Source organism: Theropithecus gelada, chromosome 3 (assembly GCF_003255815.1).
Source record: "Theropithecus gelada isolate Dixy chromosome 3, Tgel_1.0, whole genome shotgun sequence".
NCBI classification, from domain to species: Eukaryota; Metazoa; Chordata; class Mammalia; order Primates; family Cercopithecidae; genus Theropithecus; species Theropithecus gelada.
Window position 1 is genome coordinate 19,093,398 of NC_037670.1, and position 19,766 is coordinate 19,113,163.

The following is a 19,766-nucleotide window of genomic DNA, read 5'->3' on the forward strand; positions in this document are numbered from 1 at the left end:
GGCCTGCTCAGGCAGGGGTGACGGGCACATCTTCTGACCGGCTGGGTCCGAGGCAGGTGGACGCGTGGGCCTCACCCTGCCTGCCCCTCTGGGTCTTTGGCTGGTGGGAGTAGAAGGGTTTCAGGGCATTCTAACAGCTCGGCCTTGCAAACCCAACAGGTGGCAGAAGTGGACGAGCAGGACCCTCAGATGTAACCAGGTCACATCCTGTCCTCTGTGGGTGACCTCAAGTCATCATGTAGTCCAATGGGAGAGGCTGATGGCAGTCACTAACTCTGGGGATCCCTCCCCCCAAGGCCCCTGGCAGGGGGCAAAGGCAGGAGCAGGGGAGGAGCTGACCCGGGGCCGGGCCTGGGGAGTCGGCTCACGGGGCGATGCACACGGACTGCGTCTCCGTGGACAGAGACCCCTCGATTACAGGGAGTGGGTGGGCTCCCGAGTTCACTACAGAGACAGGCTGAGTGTGTGTTCGGCCCCAGGCCAGCTGACAGGTTGTGGTGGGCGCAGCATCATGCTTGGGGTGGGCACGCAGTGGGGAAGTCGCTGGGGTCAACGGGGAGGAGCTGAATGCTGATGTCCTGCTTAAACCTCCTGAATGGCCGTCCCAGCCTGACCCCCTAAGAGCCCAAAAGCAGACAGGGGGACTGGGGACCCTCTCGTCAGCATCCTCAAGGGCACCGGCCAGTGGGGCTGCAGTGGGGATGGTGCCAGGGTGGCGGCCGTTTGGCTCTCTGAGGCGACCCCCAGCTCGGTGCAAGAATTCAGGCTCTGAGGCCTGCAGGCTGTGGGGGATCCTGGGTCCAGGGTCCATAACAGCCAGGCCCCCGCCTCCCATGGCCACTGTGATGAGTCACCGGGTCCCGGACCCCGTGGCCAATACTGTGAGGCCCGCCAGAGTGTGAGCCGTTAGCGACAGTGTCCATTACCTGCTCCCACAAACCCTAAGAACGTCAGGATGAGGAGAGGTGATCCGCTGGCAAAGACACCCAAGACGAAACTGAAGAGGGGAGACAGGAGAATGGTGGCCCAGGACAGGAAGTTCAGGAGGGTCCACGGCCTCCGGGCAGGCTTGAACTGCTCCCCTGGAAACACACCCTTCTGATTGTACATCTCCTGGAGCGCGTCCTGGAAGAGCCAACAGAGAAAAAGGAGGCGTGAGGCTTCTTTACAAGCTATTATTTCAGTGCAGGAGAAAATTATTGGCAACGGAAAACGACTCCACCTAAAAAAGTGCCACATCAATTAAGAGGACAAATCACAGAAGCTGCGGGTGGGAGGCGAAGCTGGCTTTACGTTTTTTGGAGAATCTGATAGCGTGCATCAAGAGCTCGCAAGTGTATCAACCCTTTGATTGAGGAAGTCTCCCAGGAGAATAGTCAGTCAAGAAAGCAACGTTGTGAATAGCAGGGGCTGCCTGCCCGGCACAGCCCAGGCCACCCACCACATCCCACACCTCGCATGAGGCAGAGTCCGTGGGGATGGCAGGTGTGGCCTGTGTGTCCTGCAGCCTGGACGCAAATCCCTGCATCCCGCAATCTCAGCTGCACGGCCCACAGAAAGTTCCTTAACCTCCCGTAACTCGGTTTCCTGGCCTGGCGAAGGAGGCTAATGAAGAGCTGGGAGGAGAGAGGAGCCTGGCCAGGGCCACCTGCAGAAGGTTCTGGCCCTGGTGGAAATCACCACGCCTGATAGAGCAGACACTGCAGCCACTGCCATGGGTGGGGCAGCCTGTGGGATTCTAGGATGCTTGGGAAGTAGGGAAGGGGACCATCGACCCTCTCTTTTTTCTTTTTTTTTGAGACGGAGTCTCACTCTGTTGCCCAGGCTGGAGTGTAGTGGTGTGATCTCGGCTCCCTGCAACCTCTGCCTCCCAGGTTCAAGTGATTCTCCTGCCTCAGCCTCCTGAGTAGCTGGGATTACAGGTACCCACTACCACGCCCGGCTAATTTTTGTATTTTTAGTGGAGACACGGTTTCACCATGTTGGCCAGGCTTGTCTCGAACTCCTGACCTCGTGATCCACCCACTTCGGCCTCCCAAAGTGCTGGGATTACAGGCTTGAGCCACCGCACCTGGCCGACCCTCTCTCTTTTAAAGGTGGTTGGAGACTGTTTAACGCTGAGCTCACTGGCTTCAAGAGATTTTATTTTATTTTATTTTATTTTATTTTTATTTTTGAGACGGAGTCTGGCTCTGTCGCCCAGGCTGGAGTGCTGTGGCCGGATCTCAGCTCACTGCAAGCTCCGCCTCCTGGGTTTACGCCATTCTCCTGCCTCAGCCTCCGAGTAGCTGGGACTACAGGCGCCCGCCACCTCGCCCGGCTAGTTCTTTGTATTTTTAGTAGAGACGGGGTTTCACCGTGTTAGCCAGGATGGTCTCGATCTCCTGACCTCGTGATCCGCCCGTCTCGGCCTCCCAAAGTGCTGGGATTACAAGCTTGAGCCACCGCGCCCGGCCCGAGATTTTATTTTTACTAGTTGATCTCTTCATGGTTCTCAGCTTCCTGCTGGAAACTGGGGTTGGGGTGCCCCCTGGCAGCCACACACTGTGTCTGTGCGGAGGCAGGTGTCATCGTGTCCTGGCCACCCCTGAGCACCCAGCTCCCTGCCTCTGGAATGACTCCGAGTGTCCTGGCACACACATTCTGGCTGTGTGCTTCCTGAACTATGTTGTTTGTATAAATTCAAACCTCAAGCCTGCTGGAGGGCAGGCCTGTAATTATGAATTCTCAGGGCAGACTTTCTTGAGCCCAAGAGGAGAAAGGCAAGTTTCAAGGCCACTTCTCTGTGCTGGGAGGTAATTTTCCTTTTCAGTTTAACCTTTCTGAGGGCCTGATTCTCAGAGCGTCCCAGCATAATGTGGGGTTTTCGGTTCTAACGTCCTGCCTTGAACGAGGGGAAATCTTTATCTTCTGTTTCCATGTAGGCATCACAGCTCGAGACTTCAGGGGATGGGGCAGGCAGAAAGCACTAGCCGGACATGGCGCTGCTGGCCCCCAGGCCCAGGGCCCTGTTTCAGCCCCACATCCCTTTTCAGTCCCAGGAGATTTCCCTTATTTTCTTTTTCCTTTTTTTTTGAGACAGAGTCTCGCTCTGTTGACTAGGCTGGAGTGCAATGGGGCGATCCTGGCTCCTGCAACCTCCGCCTCCCAGGTTCAAGCGATTCTCCTGTCTCAGCCTCTCAAGTAACTGGGATTAGAGGCACGTGCCTCCATGCCTGGCTAATTTGGTGTTTTTAGTGGAGACGGGGTTTCACCATGTTGGTCAGACTGGTCTTGAACTCCTGACCTCAGGTGATCTGCCTGCCTCGGCCTCCCAAAGTGCTGTGATTACAGGCGTGAGCTATAGCGCCCGGCTGATTTCCCTTACTTTGAGAGCCCATCAATGCATTTACAGTATTTTTTACATTCTGGGAGGATTTCCTGGTTATCTCCTCTCCCACAGGGCCAACAGTGGAAAGTGAATGCCCCACGCATTTGTGTGTATAAAACAAAGGGAAAGTTGGGCTGAGCAAGCCGTGGGGGAAAGAAATAAGGACTGAGTGTGGTTTTCAAAATAATCTTCTAACATCCCTAATTTGTTTCTATTACACAAGGAGTCTAGTGACCATCTATGTTTGTTACATACCTGTAATTTCTTTTATATAAGAAAATGAGGCCGGGCGCGGTGGCTCAAGCCTGTAATCCCAGCACTTTGGGAGGCCGAGACGGGCGGATCACGAGGTCAGGAGATCGAGACCATCCTGGCTAACCCGGTGAAACCCCGTCTCTACTAAAAAAATACAAAAAACTAGCCGGGCGAGGTGGTGGGCGCCTGTAGTCCCAGCTACTCAGGAGGCTGAGGCAGGAGAATGGCGTGAACCCGGGAGGCGGAGCTTGCAGTGAGCTGAGATCCAGCCACTGCACTCCAGCCCGGGCGACAGAGCGAGACTCCGTCTCAAAAAAAAAAAAAAAAAAAAGAAAATGAAACAAATGTGACCAAATGTCACCAGCCCTAGTTATACAGGCATCATGTTACCCTTCATACTTGTCTGTAGTTTGTTAATTTCTCAAACATTAAGAAAAGGGGCCCAGGTGTGGTGGCTCATGCCTGTAACCCCAGTACTTTGGGAGGCTGAGGCGGAAAGATTGCTTGAGCCCAGGAGTTCGGTACCAACCTGGAAACATAGCAGGACCTCATTTCTACAAAAAGAAATTGTTTGAATCATTCGCTGAACATGGTGGCTCGCACCTGTAGCTCCAGCTACCCAGGAGGCTGAGGCAAGAGAATTGCTTGAGCCCAGGAGGTCAAGGCAGCAGTGAGCCAGGATCACACCACTGCACTCCAGCCTGGGTGACAAAGTGAGACCCTGTCTCAGGAAAAAAAAAAAAAAAAAAAAAAAAAAAAAAACAGAAAGAAGAAGAAATGAAAGAAGGATCAGGAGTATTTGGGACCTGGGTGTCACTCCTGTCTCCCAAGGAGTTCCCACGTATCACCTGCCTGCTCGCCAGCGCCCCTTCCACAGCCTCTTCAGGAGACCAGGACGCTGAGCGGGAGCAGAGCCTGCTTACCTTCTCCTGGTACAGTTTATGAAGCCACTGAGCTGCCTCCTTTTCATCCAGCGGGATCTCTTCCAGAGGAAATCTCCTGTTTTATGAAGAAGATTCAAGGTAGGGTGAATCATCACGAGTTCACACTAAAAAGAGGGCACAGGGGAACATGGCGTGCGCCAGGGTGGCCTGTGGGCCCCACTCGTTCTATCACATCTCACTCTCAATTTCTTTCTTTTTTTTTTTTTTTGATGAAGTCTCACTCTGTCGCCAGGCTGGAGTGCAGTGGCGCTCTCTGCTCACTGCAACCTCTGCCTCCCGGGTTCAAGTGACTCTCCTGCCTCAGCCTCCCGAGCAGCTGGGACTACAGGCGCGTGCCACCACACCCAGCTAATTTTTTTTTTTAATATATATTTTTTAGTAGAGACAGGGTTTCACCATGTTGACCAGGATGGTCTCGATCTCTTGACCTCGTGATCCGCCCACCTCGGCCTTCCAAAGTGTTGGGATTACAGGCGTGAGCCACCGCGCCCGCCCTCACATTCTCAATTTCCAAAAACAGACATCAAATGAGCCTCTCTTCAGGCATTCGCCCTGAGTACACGGTCAGCCTGGCATGGCGGTGAGGCGCCACAAAGTGGCCTTCTGTGCAGGGATGGCGGCAGCGTTAACCCCAGGGTGCCTATGAGTGATTTAACCGGGCAGGCCCCGCCTCTGGTCCCATGAGAAGGGCGGTCATGTGTGAGCTTCTGAGAGTTCTGGTCCTTCGTAGCATGTTCAGTCTTTGGAGTCAGTCATGACTCAGAGTGTCTTTCATAAGGCAAAGAAGATTATTTCACAAATGAAATCCACTTGCTTCAAATATGAAAAGTATTAAAAATGTAGACATTTTAATCTCAATAAAGAAAGAGCTGATTTCAGTTTGGACGCTAATTTATTTACCTACCTAATCTACCAAGTGGATTAGCAGCCCACAAGTTGACATGTCTACTTGGTAAGATAAGCAGGGTCATTACCTGACAAATCTAATTGGAAAATTTTAAATAAGTAACATGTCACGGCTCTTATTTTGAAAGTCAGTTGGAATTTGAGTAAGTAGATGGGGTAAGCCACTCACATATGATATATTAAAATCTTTTAAAATTGAATAAGAACACCAAGTTCGCCAGCTAGGATTACAGCAGTGATTCTTTTTTTTTTTTTTTTTTTTGAGACGGAGTCTCGCTCTGTTGCCCAGGCTGGAGTGCAGTGGCCAGATCTCAGCTCACTGCAAGCTCCGCCTCCCAGGTTCACACCATTCTCCTGCCTCAGCCTCCCGAGTAGCTGGGACTACAGGCACCCGCCACCTCACCCAGCTAGTTTTTTGTATTTTTTAGTAGAGACGGGGTTTCACCGTGTTAGCCAGGATGGTCTCGATCTCCTGACCTCATTATCCGCCCGTCTCGGCCTCCCAAAGTGCTGGGATTACAGGCGTGAGCCACTGCGCCGGCCTACAGCAGTGATGCTAAGGAAACAGCAATACTGTATGTATGGGAGCCGGGACTCAGGGGCTGCCACGTCCACGGCACCCGTCACTGAGCCACACAGCAAGACTTTAGGTAGGCGTGACCTGTTTTCACTGGTGCCCAGTTCTCCCTTGCCTCTGAGCAGTTAAGAAAAACACACATCCGAACAAGTTGGCTACCATTCAAAACAGGCTATTCAGGCTATTAATTTATATAAACAGGCTGTTTATATAAATTAAGCAATAAAATTTAAGACACACTGATATGAGAACACAATTTGGCTCACGTGTCTGAAGAGTCGAGTTTTCTTAGAACATGAATGTACTCTTTCATTCAAAACAATTATGAAAGTTATAAGAAATTCAGAAAATCTTGCCTTATAGTCAAACTGATTAAAATTAAATTCATTTTCGGCCGGGCGCGGTGGCTCACTCCTGTAATCCCAGCACTTTGGGAGGCCGAGGCAGGCAGATAACAAGGTCAGGAATTCGAGACCAGCCTGACCAACATGGTGAAACCCCATCTCCACTAAGACTACAAAAAGTAGTCAGAGGTGGTGGAATGCGCCTGTAATCCCAGCTCCTTGAGCAGCTGAGGCAGGAGAATTGCTTGGACCAGGAGGCGGAGGTTGCAGTAGACGAAATTGTACCACTGCACTCCAGCCTGGGTGACAGAGCGAGACTCCATCTCAAAAAAAAAAAAAAAAAAAAAATCATTTTCTATATAAAATTTTATTGAAAATTAACTTTAACATTAACAAAAATAAAATGTGGTTTTCTCTTAAAAAAAAAAAAAAAAGGAAAAGAAAAACACATATCCCTGCTCCCACAAGTCGCTTGCGTAAGGGAGCATCTTAGCGGGTGCCCAACGCTGCCTCTTCCCTGCGCCGGCTGCCAGAGTCACCTTGTTAAGCAAGGGCGGCCCGACGCCATTACGCAGGGACAGCAGGGCTGCCCTGAGCACCGTCTGGGCTTATCGTGGACCTTTATGAGGGAGAAGCAAATCGCTGCGTTGTAAGCCAAATAAATAAATAAATAAAAATAAATAAAAATAAAAAGACAAACAGGCAGGAACCTGCCGTCCACAGGCAACCGCAGTGCTTCCCAGCGCCCAGGAGGGGGCGACGGCGCACCTCAGAGCGGCAAAGACGCGGCTCCAGCTGCGGGGCCCACCCGCGAGGGTTCCACAGCCGGGCAGGTCTCCACGCTCGAGGGTCACGCGCCTCACACTTCAGTCTAGAAACCGAGGAACCCGAAGCTTCGGTGTCTGGGGATTCCACCTATGGATCCTCAGCCCATCAGAAGTGAAAGCTGAGTCTCGTTACAACACAAGCACACGCCAGCACCCGCCACACGCCAGGACCCGCCACACGCCAGCACCTGCCACACACTACCCCTCAACACACACCACCCCTCAACACACACCACCTGCCAGCACACACTACACACCAGTGCACACACTGGCATACACCGGCACATGCCAGCACATACCCCACATGCCACATGCGAGCACACACCACACACCACCCCTCAACACACACCACCTGCCAGCACACACTACACACCGGTGCACACACCGGCACATGCCAGCACATGCCAGCACATACCACACACACCACATGCGAGCACACACCACACGCATCAGCAAACGCCAGTATACAACAGCACACACTACACACCGGTGCACACACCAGCACATGCCAGCACATACCCCACACACCGTATGCGAGCACACACCACACGTATCAGCAAACGCCAGTATACAACAGCACACAGCACACACCAGCACACATGCAGGGTTCACAAGGCTCGGCTGCCCACTGGTGAGCAGATGGCCGTGAAGACAACATCACGTCCCGGTGAACCAACACAGCTTAACGTTGGCCCCACGTTCAACTGGCGTGGGGAGGATTTGCCACAGATGCCATTTCAGGAACAACCGAGGCGCAGAGGCTCCTCTGTCTACAGTGAGGGGAGGGGCCTGCCCAGAGGCCCACGCTGGCTGACTGGTCCCTGACACACACAGTCCCACGTCATACACACCACACCACACACATCAAACGTATCTAATTTATACACACCACACCACACACACACACACCACCCCCCACATATGATTCATATACACACACCACACACACACGCACATTTGTAATTTATGCACACCACCCCCACATATATGATTCATATACACGTACCACACACCACACATCTTTACATACATGATTTATATACACACACCACACATATATACTTTATACACACATATAATTTATACATGTGTATAAATGACACATTATACCACACATACCCCACACCAAACCCACATTTTGCACACACATGCATTTATAATTTATACACACATACCACACACATAGTTCAACACACACACCACACGCACATAATTTACACACACCATACCCCACACACCACACACATTTATGCACACCACACACATCACACACTACGCCATACACATATGTAATTTATACACACACCACGCTATACACACACTCCCACACACACTACCCCACATGAATATACAAATTTTTACACACATACTACACACATATAATTTATACACACTTATATTATATACACACTATACTGCACGTACCACACCCACACACAACACATAATTTACACATAATGCACACACATACACCACACATGCACACATAACACACCATGTGCACATCACATGTACCACATACATAATACACACCACACATACACACCCCACATGAACACACACACACACCCCACATACGGGTTTTATTATATGTCTGTTATATACATTATGAAATATATAAACATAAGAATTAAAAATGATAAGATAAAAAGTAAAGATAAATAAAAATTCTACTTTTTTCTGCACCCCAGGGTGTCACCCTGAGCATCTGCCTCCTGGAGCTGACTCAAGTCACTTGAAGGCCCTCAGCCCAGAGGCCAGCCCTGGGGACAGCAGAGCCCTGCAGCCATCCTGCACACACGGGCCCTGCTTCCCTGCGGCCCCAGGCATCACCACCCATGCAGGAGGAAGCACGGCATGGCCACAGGGGCGCGCGGGGACACTGCTGCTCCTCCAACAGCGAAGCGGTCAGTGACCTGAATAGCTGAAGCCTTAGAAGTTCAAAGCGAGTATTTATTAAACTACGATTGGGCAAAATAAAGGCAGCGGCAGGGAGGATGGCTGATGAGGAATCTCTCCGTGGGGAGCTGCGTGGCACCCGAGGCGGAGGCGCCGTGCGGCTTGGCAGGCGGCCCGGCTCCTCCACGGCCAGTGCTGACCTTGGGCAGCTACTCTGACCGCCCAGTCTTGGACCACCACTAACCACCCAAGGATGAGAGCGAGATGTGCCTCAAGGGCTCCTCTCGTGAAGATGACTGAGGCCAGCTGTGGCCAGGATCCAGCACAAGGCCACCAGCTGCTATTATCCCACCTCATGTCCCGTCCCAGCCTGCCATCTGGACCGTCCAGGGCCCCGGTCAGTCACCGCAGTCTCCACGGTCCACAGTGGCTCAGAGCTCCCTCCCAGGGGTTTTAGGCACATAAGGGAGAGAACTCTCCACTCATGGTCTCACTCACGCCAGGTCAGGAGAAGAGCGCCTCCGCCTCTAATTAGCCAGTCCTTGAACTTCAGAAGGGAGTGTGACCTAGCTTGTGTTTATGTTCACAAACCCTTTCCGGAAACCTTCTAGAGTGTGGCCAGAAGAACTGAGTGGTGGTGTGTTTTGCTTTGTTTAATTTGTACGTGCTCAGGTTCTCGCTATTAGAATGTAGAGGGCCTGTAGCCACCATGGGCAGGCTAGGCTGACCAGGACACACGCCCAGTAGGCTGCGGTTGGACTGCAAATATGGAAACGCATATAGTGACAGCTCTGTGCAGCTTTACCAGGCAAGGAGGGCCTTGCCTTTCTGCACACACTTGAATGAAACCAGAGACTGACAAGCTCAACAAGGGCCATCCAGCACAGTTTCTTTGTGCCTCAAAAGTCTGCCTGAAATGATGATTTATGCTGGAATTAAGGTCACAACCTCAACCTGGGCTTTAAGTCAATAGGATTTCTGGGTGGATTTTCTCTTCTGTGTAAGCCAGAGAAGCCTGGAGAGTCCAAGGGCAGCAATGGCTCAGTGGCGGCACCCACAGCCCTGACTGTGGGGAAAGAGACATGCTGCCCGGGGGAAAGCCGCTAGTACCCTTCAGAGCAAGCCCCAGACTCCTCCTGGGGTCTGGACACACCACTCCTGTTTTATTTCATTGGGACAGGACTGGCGCCCCATAGCACGGAAGCCCCAACTCTCAAGACGGGGTTTAAAAAAGGCTCTTTGGCCCAACGTGGTGGCTCACGCCTGTAATCCCAGCACTTTGGGAGGCCGAGGTGGGCAGATCACCGGAGGTCAGGAGTTCAAGTCCAGCCTGGACAATATGGTAAAACCCCATCTCTACTAAAAAAATACGAAATTAGCCAGGCGTGGTGGCGGGCACCTGTAACCCCAGCTACTCAGGAGGCTGAGGCAGGAGAATCGCTTGAACTGGGGAGGCGGAGGTTGCAGTGAGCCAAAATTGAGCCACTGCACTCCAGCCTGGCTGACAGGGTGAAACTCCGTCTCCAAGGGAAAAAAAAAAAAATCAAACAGGTTCTTCCTCTCCCTTCACCACTGTCTCCTTCAGACACTATGGTCCCTCGCGTGCTGGGGCTGCCATTGCCAGGGCCAGCAGAAAGCCACTCCCATCACCAGTGCTGCTTCAGGCCAGAGGCTCTGCAGGGGGTCCCGTCCTGCCCACCAAGAGACCTGCCTGGGTTTCACCCCTGGGTGAGAAGTCAGCACCGCATGCCCCCCAGGTCGTGTGACTGCGGGACCCAGGAGACTTATGGAGCCCAGTGGGGTTTGAGACCAGGCCCGGGAAGGGACAGAGCGTCTTACAGAGGGAACTGCAGGGGCTTCCCAAGAAGGCAGAAGGAGAGGACGGAGGTGGCCCCCAATGCCAGGTCAACGATGTCCCCAAAGGAACAAAACACACTGTGGGCAACGGTGAGTCTCCCCACGCATCCCCCGTGTCTCCGTGTCCTCTCTGTGGCCTGCATCCCGAGCCCCGGACGAGTCCTGCAGGGCCTCTCCCGTGTCTGTTTAGTGGGGCAGGGCTGCAGACGGGCCTTCTGTGTGGGTTCCACCCCGTGGGACTGTGGGACATGGCGCCTGGACCCAGCCGCCCTCCTGGCCTCTGCCCAGTGCAAACTCAGGAAGGTATGGGGGGCGGCCCAAGAGTCGCAGGGTCTGGCCTCACCTCACGCACATGTCCGCCTCGTACTTCTTCCCGTAGAGGATCCCCAGCAGGGACGGGTTCTTGTTTCCTCTGAAGTTCAGGGTTACGTCATAGACAGCTGCGACTGTGGGAGGAGACGGGAGGGTAGGTGACCCAGCCCGGGCGGCTGCACGGTCACTGCCAGAGGGAAATGCAGGTTCCACCTGGGACCCGGCCCATCTTGGAGAGAATATGCCAGGACGCGGTGGCTCAAGCCTGTAATCCCAGCACTTTGGGAGGCCGAGGCGGGCAGATCACGAGGTCAGGAGATCGAGACCATCCTGGCTAACATGGTGAAACCCCGTCTCTACTAAAAATACAAAAAACTAGCCGGGCGTGGTGGCGGGCGCCTGTAGTCCCAGCTACTCGGAGGCTGAGGCAGGAGAATGGCCTGAACCTGGGAGGCGGAGCTTGCAGTGAGCCGAGATCGCGCCACTGCACTCCAGCCTGGGTGACACAGCGCGAGACTCCGTCTCAAAAAAAAAAAAAAAAAAAAAAGAGAATATGCCAGGGGCCTGGCCCCGTCCTGGGGAGAACACGCCAGGACCTCTTCTCCGAGTTTTCTTTCCCTCTTTTTGCCTCGTTCTCCTCTGCTGGGGAGGGCACTTAGTGGCTGACGTTTCCCACGGGTACTGACGCTGTGAGTGGGACCCTGCTGTCTGGCCTCTGCTGTCTGGCCTCTGCTGTCTGACCTCTGCTGTCTGGACCCTGCTATCTGACCCCTGCTGTCTGGCTGTTTTCTGTTCTTTGTCCCTTTCTTTTATTTCGACTCCTTTTGGATTAATAGGATATAATAATGATTACTTCCCCTTCATAAGGTTTTACATTATGTATTTTTTATTATTTTAATTGTTTCTCATGAATTAGCATTTTATCACCTCAAAACCTGACGCGGGAACCTTGTGGTGCCAACCCCCTCACTTGATTCCTTTCTCACTTTCGCTCTCCTGTGTTTCACATGGAATGCACTATTCTTTTTTTTTTTTAAGAAATCACTATTTTCCGTGAGCACAGCGGTGGCCCCGGCTCGGGCAGTCTGGGGCCTACCTGTCCCCCGGAGGCACTTGACCGCGGTGGTGAAGCCCTTCGTCCGCGGCAGCAGGTGGTACTTGAGGACGGGAAGCCCCTTAGCAGCCGCCACCTCCATGCTGACACGGTGCTTGGTCTCTGTGAAGCGCGTCCCCTCGCAGTACAGGAGAAACTAGGATCGACACGGAGACAGAGGGTCACCCTGCAGAGCAGCTGGGGCAGGCGCATGTCCAGGCCACACCTGCCTCTCTGACAGGTAGCAAAGGTTGTGGCTGAATTTGTGGAAATCTTGCTTTAGCGAGCAGCATGGGTTAGGACTGAAAGGTTCTTTTATTCTAGGGCCAGAGTCTGCACTCCAATCACACATGTTCACTCACACAGGAGAGATCTGCAGAAAGAACTTTCCAGAAAGAAGTGAGACATGAAGGTGTGTCGGGGCAGCAGCCTCTGATCAGTGTGAAAACAGAGAGGGTTTCATCCACTTGCTACAGCGTGAGTTAGAAATGTTAACAGCAGGCCAGGCATGGTGGCTCAACCCTATAATCCCAGCACTTTGGGAGGCCAAGGCGGGTGGATCATGAGGTCAGGCGTTCGAGACCAGCCTGGCCAACATGGTGAAACCCCATCTCTACTAAAATACAAAAATTAGCTGGTCGTGGTGGTGTGCGCCTGTAATCCCGGTGCGGGGGCTGAGGGAGGAGAACTGCTGGAACCCGTGAGGCAGAGGTTGTGGTGAGCTGAGATCACGCCACTGCACTCTAGCCTGGACGACAGAGTAAGACTCCATATCAAAATAAAAAAAAGAAATGCTAACAGCAGGCTGGCAAGGTGGCTCATGCCTATAATCCCAGCACTTTGGGAGGCCGAGGCAGGTGGATCACCTGAGGTCAGGAGTTTGAGACCAGCCTGGCCAACATGGTGAAACCCCATCTCTAGTAAAAATACAAAAAATTAGCCAGGTGTGGTGGTGTGCACCTGTAATCTTAGCTATTTGGAAGGCTGAGACAGGAGAATTGCTTGAACCTGGGAGGTGGAGGTTGCAGTGACCCGAGATTGCGCCATAGAATTCCAACCTGGGTGACAGAGCAAGACTCCATCTTAAAACAAAACAAACCAAAAAACCAAAAAAAAAAAAAACCCAGAAATGCTAACAGCACAGGCAGCCCATTTTCCAATACAGACCAGGAAGAAGGGACAGAAAAAGGGATGGGGACGCATACTGAGCAGGGCAGGCACAGCCAGGGCTCGCTGGGGGCACCCTGGCCTGCCCCTCCCCCGCCAGGTCCCCTTAGGATGGCCTGGTCAGAGCTGGGATTTCGGTGAACAGCAGGGAGGTGGCCCAAGAGAAGCCTCCACGCCTGCAGCTCAGATGGGGAGCTCTGGCCCCATGGAAACAGTGCCCCGTGTGCAGAGGCTCTCCTGGGGTTTCCAGCCTGGGACGCGGGCAGTGGTCGTGGCCGCCTCCCAGCACGCAGGGTGTCAGGCCGCTCTGCGCACTCACCCACATGTACTCAGGGTAGTCGGACAGGCGCTTCAGCCCTTCGATGACTGTGTCCCGGTCCTCCTCCCACTTCCGCTTGCAGAACACGATCTCCAGAAAGTACCACGTCCAGCCGATGAGGGGCACGTAGAGCAGCTCCTTCTTAGCGAGGACCTTGGAGCTCTGGAGGGAGGAGAAGGAGGGGCACCGGGCACTTCAGCATCAGACAGAGGCCAGGGGCTTGGCCAGGCTCCCGGCGCACCCAGCTCCTGCGTGGTGTTGCTCTGGGAGTCACGGTTTTGTGGCTCAGGGGGTCTGTTGTGAATGAGGACTTGGCTTCTGAGAGTGAGTGGGCCGCCCCAGAAATGAGGAAACTGAGGCTCAGGCTTGGCTGGGGGGGCCTCAGGGAGGGTGGGTGAGCCCGATGCAGAGGGTACCAGGCTTCCTGGGGGTGGCCTGGGGGTGCTGCCTCACACAGGGGCTCTGATTGCAACGAAATTCCTCTGCCAGCATCGGGGAGTAGTTTAGGTTTCATCCGAGGCAGCTTGGCTAATGGAAGCGGTTCTGCGGGGATGCAGGTGGGGTCATCTCAAAGGCAAAGGCCATGATGAGAAAGGAGGGCACAGCTCGGGGACAGCTGAGGCCCTGCGGGCCAGGGCCCCTCAAGCAGCCAGGCACCACTGCCCAGCTCAAAGAGACGCCCCAGGAGGAACACTCAGGGACTCGGACCCCAGGGGCCTCTCCAGCACCTCGCCAGGGACTCCCCTGCTCCCCCAGCCCTTTCCCTGGGAACCCCAAGTCTCCCCCAGCTCCTCTGATGGGACCCCCACTGCTCTACCCAATACCTCCCCCTGCAGGGCCCTCCTGCTCACCCCTGGCACCCCCCTACTCCCCTAGCTCCTCCCTGGGACCCCTGCCACTCTCAGCAACTCCCCTGAGACCCCCATGGCTCACCCTAGCCTCTCCCTGGGACACCCCCCGCTCACCCCCAGCCATCCCCGGGACCCCCTACCCCGCTCACCCCCAGCCCTCCTGGGTCCCCCCTGTTCACCCCTAGCCCTCCCCAGGACGCTTGCTCAACCCCAGTCCTCCCCAGGACCCCTGCTCACCCCCAGCCCTCCCTGGGACCCCCCGCCACTCACCCTTAGCCCTACCCCGGGACCACCCCACCCCGCTCAGCCCCAGCCCTCCCCGGGCCCCCCCTCGCCCCCCGCCCGCCCAGGACCCCCTACCCCACTCACCCCCAGCCCTCCTGGGACCCCCCCCCTCCCCCCCACCCCCCCCGGGCCCCCCCCCTCGCTCACCCTTAGCCCTACCCCGGGACCACCCCACCCCACTCAGCCCCAGCCCTCCCGGGACTCCCCCTTGCTCACCCCCAGCCTTCCAGGGACCCCTCCCCCCGCTCACCCCCAGCCCTCCCCGGGCCCCCGCTCACCCCTGGCCCTCCCCGGGCCCCCGCTCACCCCCGGCCCTCCCCGGGCCCCCGCTCACCCCCAGCACTCCGAAGCGCTCACACATGGTCCACCCACAGAGGAAGTCGATCTCGAAGTTGTGGTTGAGGATGATGACCGCATGCTCCTTCCCGAAGCGCTCCACCGTGGCCTGGTCCGTGAACAGCGTGCACTCCGTGCAGGACCACCACTCCAGCAGCATGACCAGCTCTGTGGACAGAGGGAGGGCGTCGGCACCGGTGGGACCCCTCCTCCTGGGATGGTCGGGGAGCGCCCGCAGGAGACACCTACGCTATTTTCATCCAGAGCGGAAGTCTCTGCTAAACATGAGTTTTGATGACTTACATTGAGCATGTTTTATGAAATTACAACGACCTTCTCTAAGCAACTGTTGGGAGGAGACAGACAGAAGGTAGCAGCAGAAAAGGGGAGAACTGCCACTCTGCACAGAGACACTGATCTTTACGCCCAATTACGATGCTCACGTGCGCCTTGGTGTGGCCGAGTACTGCACAGCCACACCCCCGAGATGCGCAGGAAGATGAAAAATGTTGCTAGATGATTAGGAAGCAGAATACAACCACTCATGTCCGCAGAACAGACAGTGGGAGAAAATGCAAAGCGCTGGGTGGAATGGAATTATAGATGATCGAGTAATAGGAATTACACTTTCTCTTAAAACTTGCTTTGGGGTTACACTGGTTTTCCATATTTTAAAAAAGGTCATGTGAGGTCTAGCCCACCCCCAGGAAGGCTGACTGGGAGTGCCCTACGGGGCTTGCTGCTGGGCAGGCGGCCAGAGGCCTGCAGGGCCCCCAGAGACAGCAGGGCGCACCTGACCCCGTGGGTGCTGGCATGTGAGGGGTGCCAGTCCCTGCTTTGGGTGCTTGTCCCCCGCCCACTCACGGGGTCTTGGAGCCTCCTCCCTCGGTCCCTTCCCCTGGCTCCGGCCCCGTGGGCTGAAGACGCGCTTCCCAGGAGTGCGGGGGGGCCCGTGGCTGGGAACTCTGTTTGCAGGCAGGAGACCTGCGCGCCTGTGGGGACTCTGGGGACGCTGGGAACACGGCATTGTCTGTCTCCTGATGGGGACTCCGGGACGCCCGCATTCACCTTCAGGAGAACTGCAGGGCTGAAGAGATCCATGGTGAGAACCACACATCTTTGTCACACGCAGGCCTCAGAGGGAGACAGTCCCGTTCAGAGGGCCGTGTAGGGAAGGACAAGAGGGAGGCCAAGCAGGTGGGCGTGTTGTCGGCCGCCGGAGTCTCGTGCCCCCCAGCCAGTCGTCCGGGAAGGACGGCCTCACAGAACCAGGATGTGGCTTCCAGCTCAGGACGGCCGCAGGTTTCTTGGGCTGGACACCAGCCCAGCTCTGAAGTGTGGGCTCTCTGCAAGGCCATCGCCCTGGGCTTCTTTTATACCAGTTATTTATAAAGGACACTAGAGACCAATTCCAAAGACATCCTGTACGGGTGAACAAGGGGCCGCTACCCGAGATCACGCAGCTCAGCCCAGGATGGCCAGAGACGCCTGCAGACAGTGTGCAGATGCAGGGAAGTGTCTTCCCAGGGGTCACGACGCTGTGTGCACACACAGGCAAGCAGAAAGGACGCAGAAAGGAGAGAGGGAACTCAGGGTTTGTGGGGGCACCAAGGTACCCCAATTCCTTTAAAAGAGAAAGGTCGCCTGTGGGCAGAGGCAGTGGGTGGGAGGAAGTCCTGCGTGTGGGGAGAAGACCTGCTAACCAAGCCCCACAGCAGGCCTGGCCTGGCAGGGGCGCCCCCACCACTGGCTTGCCCCTGGCAAGTGCTCGAGACCTCTGCCTTTAGGGTCAAGCCCGGTGAGGGCTGGAGAGGAGGAAAGAACTGAACGAGGCCGGGCGCGGTGGCTCAAGCCTGTAATCCCAGCACTTTGGGAGGCCGAGACGGGCGGATCACAAGGTCAGGAGATCGAGACCATCCTGGCTAACATGGTGAAACCCCGTCTCTACTAAAAATACAAAAAACTAGCCGGGCGAGGTGGCGGGCGCCTGTAGTCCCAGCTACTCGGGAGGCTGAGGCAGGAGAATGGCGTAAAAACCCGGGAGGCGGAGCTTGCAGTGAGCTGAGATCCGGCCACTGCACTCCAGCCTGGGCGACAGAGCGAGACTCCGTCTCAAAAAAAAAAAAAAAAAAAAAAAAAAAAAAAAAAAAAGAACTGAACGAGAGCCCACACAGCCAGCCAGACACAGGCACACTCCCCATGAGTGTTCTGGAGGGACAAGCTGTGCTGTCTGGACAATGGTCCCATCCAAAGGTCACCTGTGGCAAGCCCAGGGGCAGGTTGCCCTTTTCCCTTGCCGTTGGCATGCGAGGGCAGCCTTCAGCAGATCTCAGGACCCCTCAGCCGACGCTGGCTAACTGCAGACAGCTGTCAGAGTGGGCATCTGTAAACTGTCTTGCAGGGTGGGCATCTCCTGGGCCCGACATGAAATTCCTTTCATCATTTCCTTCACTCAAATATATGCTTCCCTAAAGCACAATGAGTAAGCCAGCCGTAGCCTATTTTTCAACCACTGATATTAAAAAATCTAAAATTCTGGCCGGGTGCAGTGGCTCAAACCTGTAATCCCAGCACTTTGGAAGGCCAAGACAGGAGGATCACTTGAGGCCAGGAATTTAAGACCAGCTGTGGCAGCATGGCAAAAGCCCATCTCTACTTACAAATACAAAAATGAGCTGGGTGTGGTGGCAGGCACCTGTAATCCCAGCTCCTCGGGGGACTGGGGCATGAGAATCACCGGAACCTCAGAAGATGGAGGTTGAAGTGAGCTAAGATCACACCACTGCACTCCAGCCAGGGCAACAGAGAGACTCTGTCTTAAAAAAAAACCCAAAAAACAAAAAACAGACAACAACAAACAAACAAACAAACAAACTAAAATTCACCCAATAACACTAACAATTTATCACGCATTGCTGTGCACCTGCTGTGCGTGCTGATTTAGGCTTCATAATACAGCTCAAAGGCAGGTGGTTTTGTTTTTTTTTTTTTTTTTGAGACAGAGTCTGGCTCTGTCGCCCGGGCTGGAGTGCAGTGGCCGGATCTCAGCTCACTGCAAGCTCCGCCCCCCGGGTTTACGCCATTCTCCTGCCTCAGCCTCCCGAGTAGCTGGGACTACAGGCGCCCGCCGCCTCGCCCGGCTAGTTTTTTGTATTTTTTAGTAGAGACGGGGTTTCACCGTGTTCGCCAGGATGGTCTCGATCTCCTGACCTCGTGATCCGCCCGTCTCGGCCTCCCAAAGTGCTGGGATTACAGGCTTGAGCCACCGCGCCCGGCCAAAGGCAGGTGGTTTTGTCTGTGCTCAGCAGATGAGAAAGTTGAGGTTTAGACACTGAAGCCCTGACCGAGGTCCGCAGGGAGGGAGAAGCCTGGGCCAGGCTCTTTAAATGGCTCCAAACCTGCACCCTTCGCCCCAGCACCTATAGCTCTGCAGGTCAGATGACAGCAGAGACACTGGCAGTGAGTTCAAAACGGGCAGCAAGAAGGTACCCGGCATTAAGAACGAGAATAGGAATGAAGAAAATAAAACAGTGGTTCAGAGTCATTAAAAACCACTGTGGCTGGTGCGGTGGCTCACGCCTGTAATCCCAGCAGCCCAGCAGGCTAAGGCAGGAGGATCACAGGAGCCTAGGAGGTTGAGACCAGCCTGGGCAACATGGCAAAACCCTGTCTCTACAAAAAGTACAAAATTAGCTGGGCATGGTGGTGCACACCTGTGGTCTCAGCGACTCAGAAGGCTGAGGTGGGAGGACTGCTTGAGCCCAGGAGGTGGAGGTTGCAGGGAGCCAAGATCACACCACTGCACGCCAGCCTGAGCAACAGAGCAAGACCCTGTCTCAAAAACAAACAGCGACAAAGCCACTGTGATGTCTGCTCTCACCATACGTCACTGAACTGGAAAAAGCTTCCACATAGCTCTGACTGGAGAAGGGCTCCCACAAACGTATTCATGGAAATACATCTAAGTGAAGAAAATCCCAAATCCAACGAGTCATAGAGGGAATTCACACACCCACGCAAGCCCAGCAGATGGAGAGGCCGATTACTTTTGTTTTTACTGAGGTGCTTTTCTTGTGTATTTGTGGTCATTCCAAATATCTGGGAATTTTATATTGATCTTCTTAATGTATACCTCAATATTCCTTATTTTAATGCTTTTTTCTAGTTTCTATTTTCTTGAATTAAAAAAAAGAGATTTGCCTTTTCTTTCTTCATCTTTTTCTAATACTTTGGAAGTTATGTTTGATCTCTCTTTTTTCCTATCCTATACTTAACAAAGTTACCATTAAAATCTGAACCTGGGCTGGGCGCTCACGCCTGTAATCCCAGCACTTTGGGAGGCCGAGGCGGGTGGATCACCCAAGGTCAGGAGTTTGAGACCAGCCTGGGCAACATGGTGAAACACCATCTCTAATAAAAATAAA

At 54.3% G+C, this 19,766-nt stretch overlaps 1 protein-coding gene across 2 annotated transcripts in view; it reads right to left on the reverse strand.

Annotated features, from left to right (window-relative positions):
- The window catches only part of AGPAT3 (1-acylglycerol-3-phosphate O-acyltransferase 3), a 119,375-nt gene that overhangs the window by 5,016 nt on the left and 94,593 nt on the right, over nt 1-19,766 (reverse strand). For both annotated transcript variants that reach the window (XM_025379131.1, XM_025379133.1), the window contains 6 exons: nt 15,341-15,510; nt 13,871-14,032; nt 12,388-12,541; nt 11,323-11,425; nt 4,549-4,624; nt 927-1,125 (listed from right to left, as the gene is read on the reverse strand). In XM_025379131.1, coding sequence (XP_025234916.1) covers nt 927-1,125; nt 4,549-4,624; nt 11,323-11,425; nt 12,388-12,541; nt 13,871-14,032; nt 15,341-15,510 — 864 coding nt within the window. The remainder of the gene's footprint in view (nt 1-926; nt 1,126-4,548; nt 4,625-11,322; nt 11,426-12,387; nt 12,542-13,870; nt 14,033-15,340; nt 15,511-19,766) is intronic.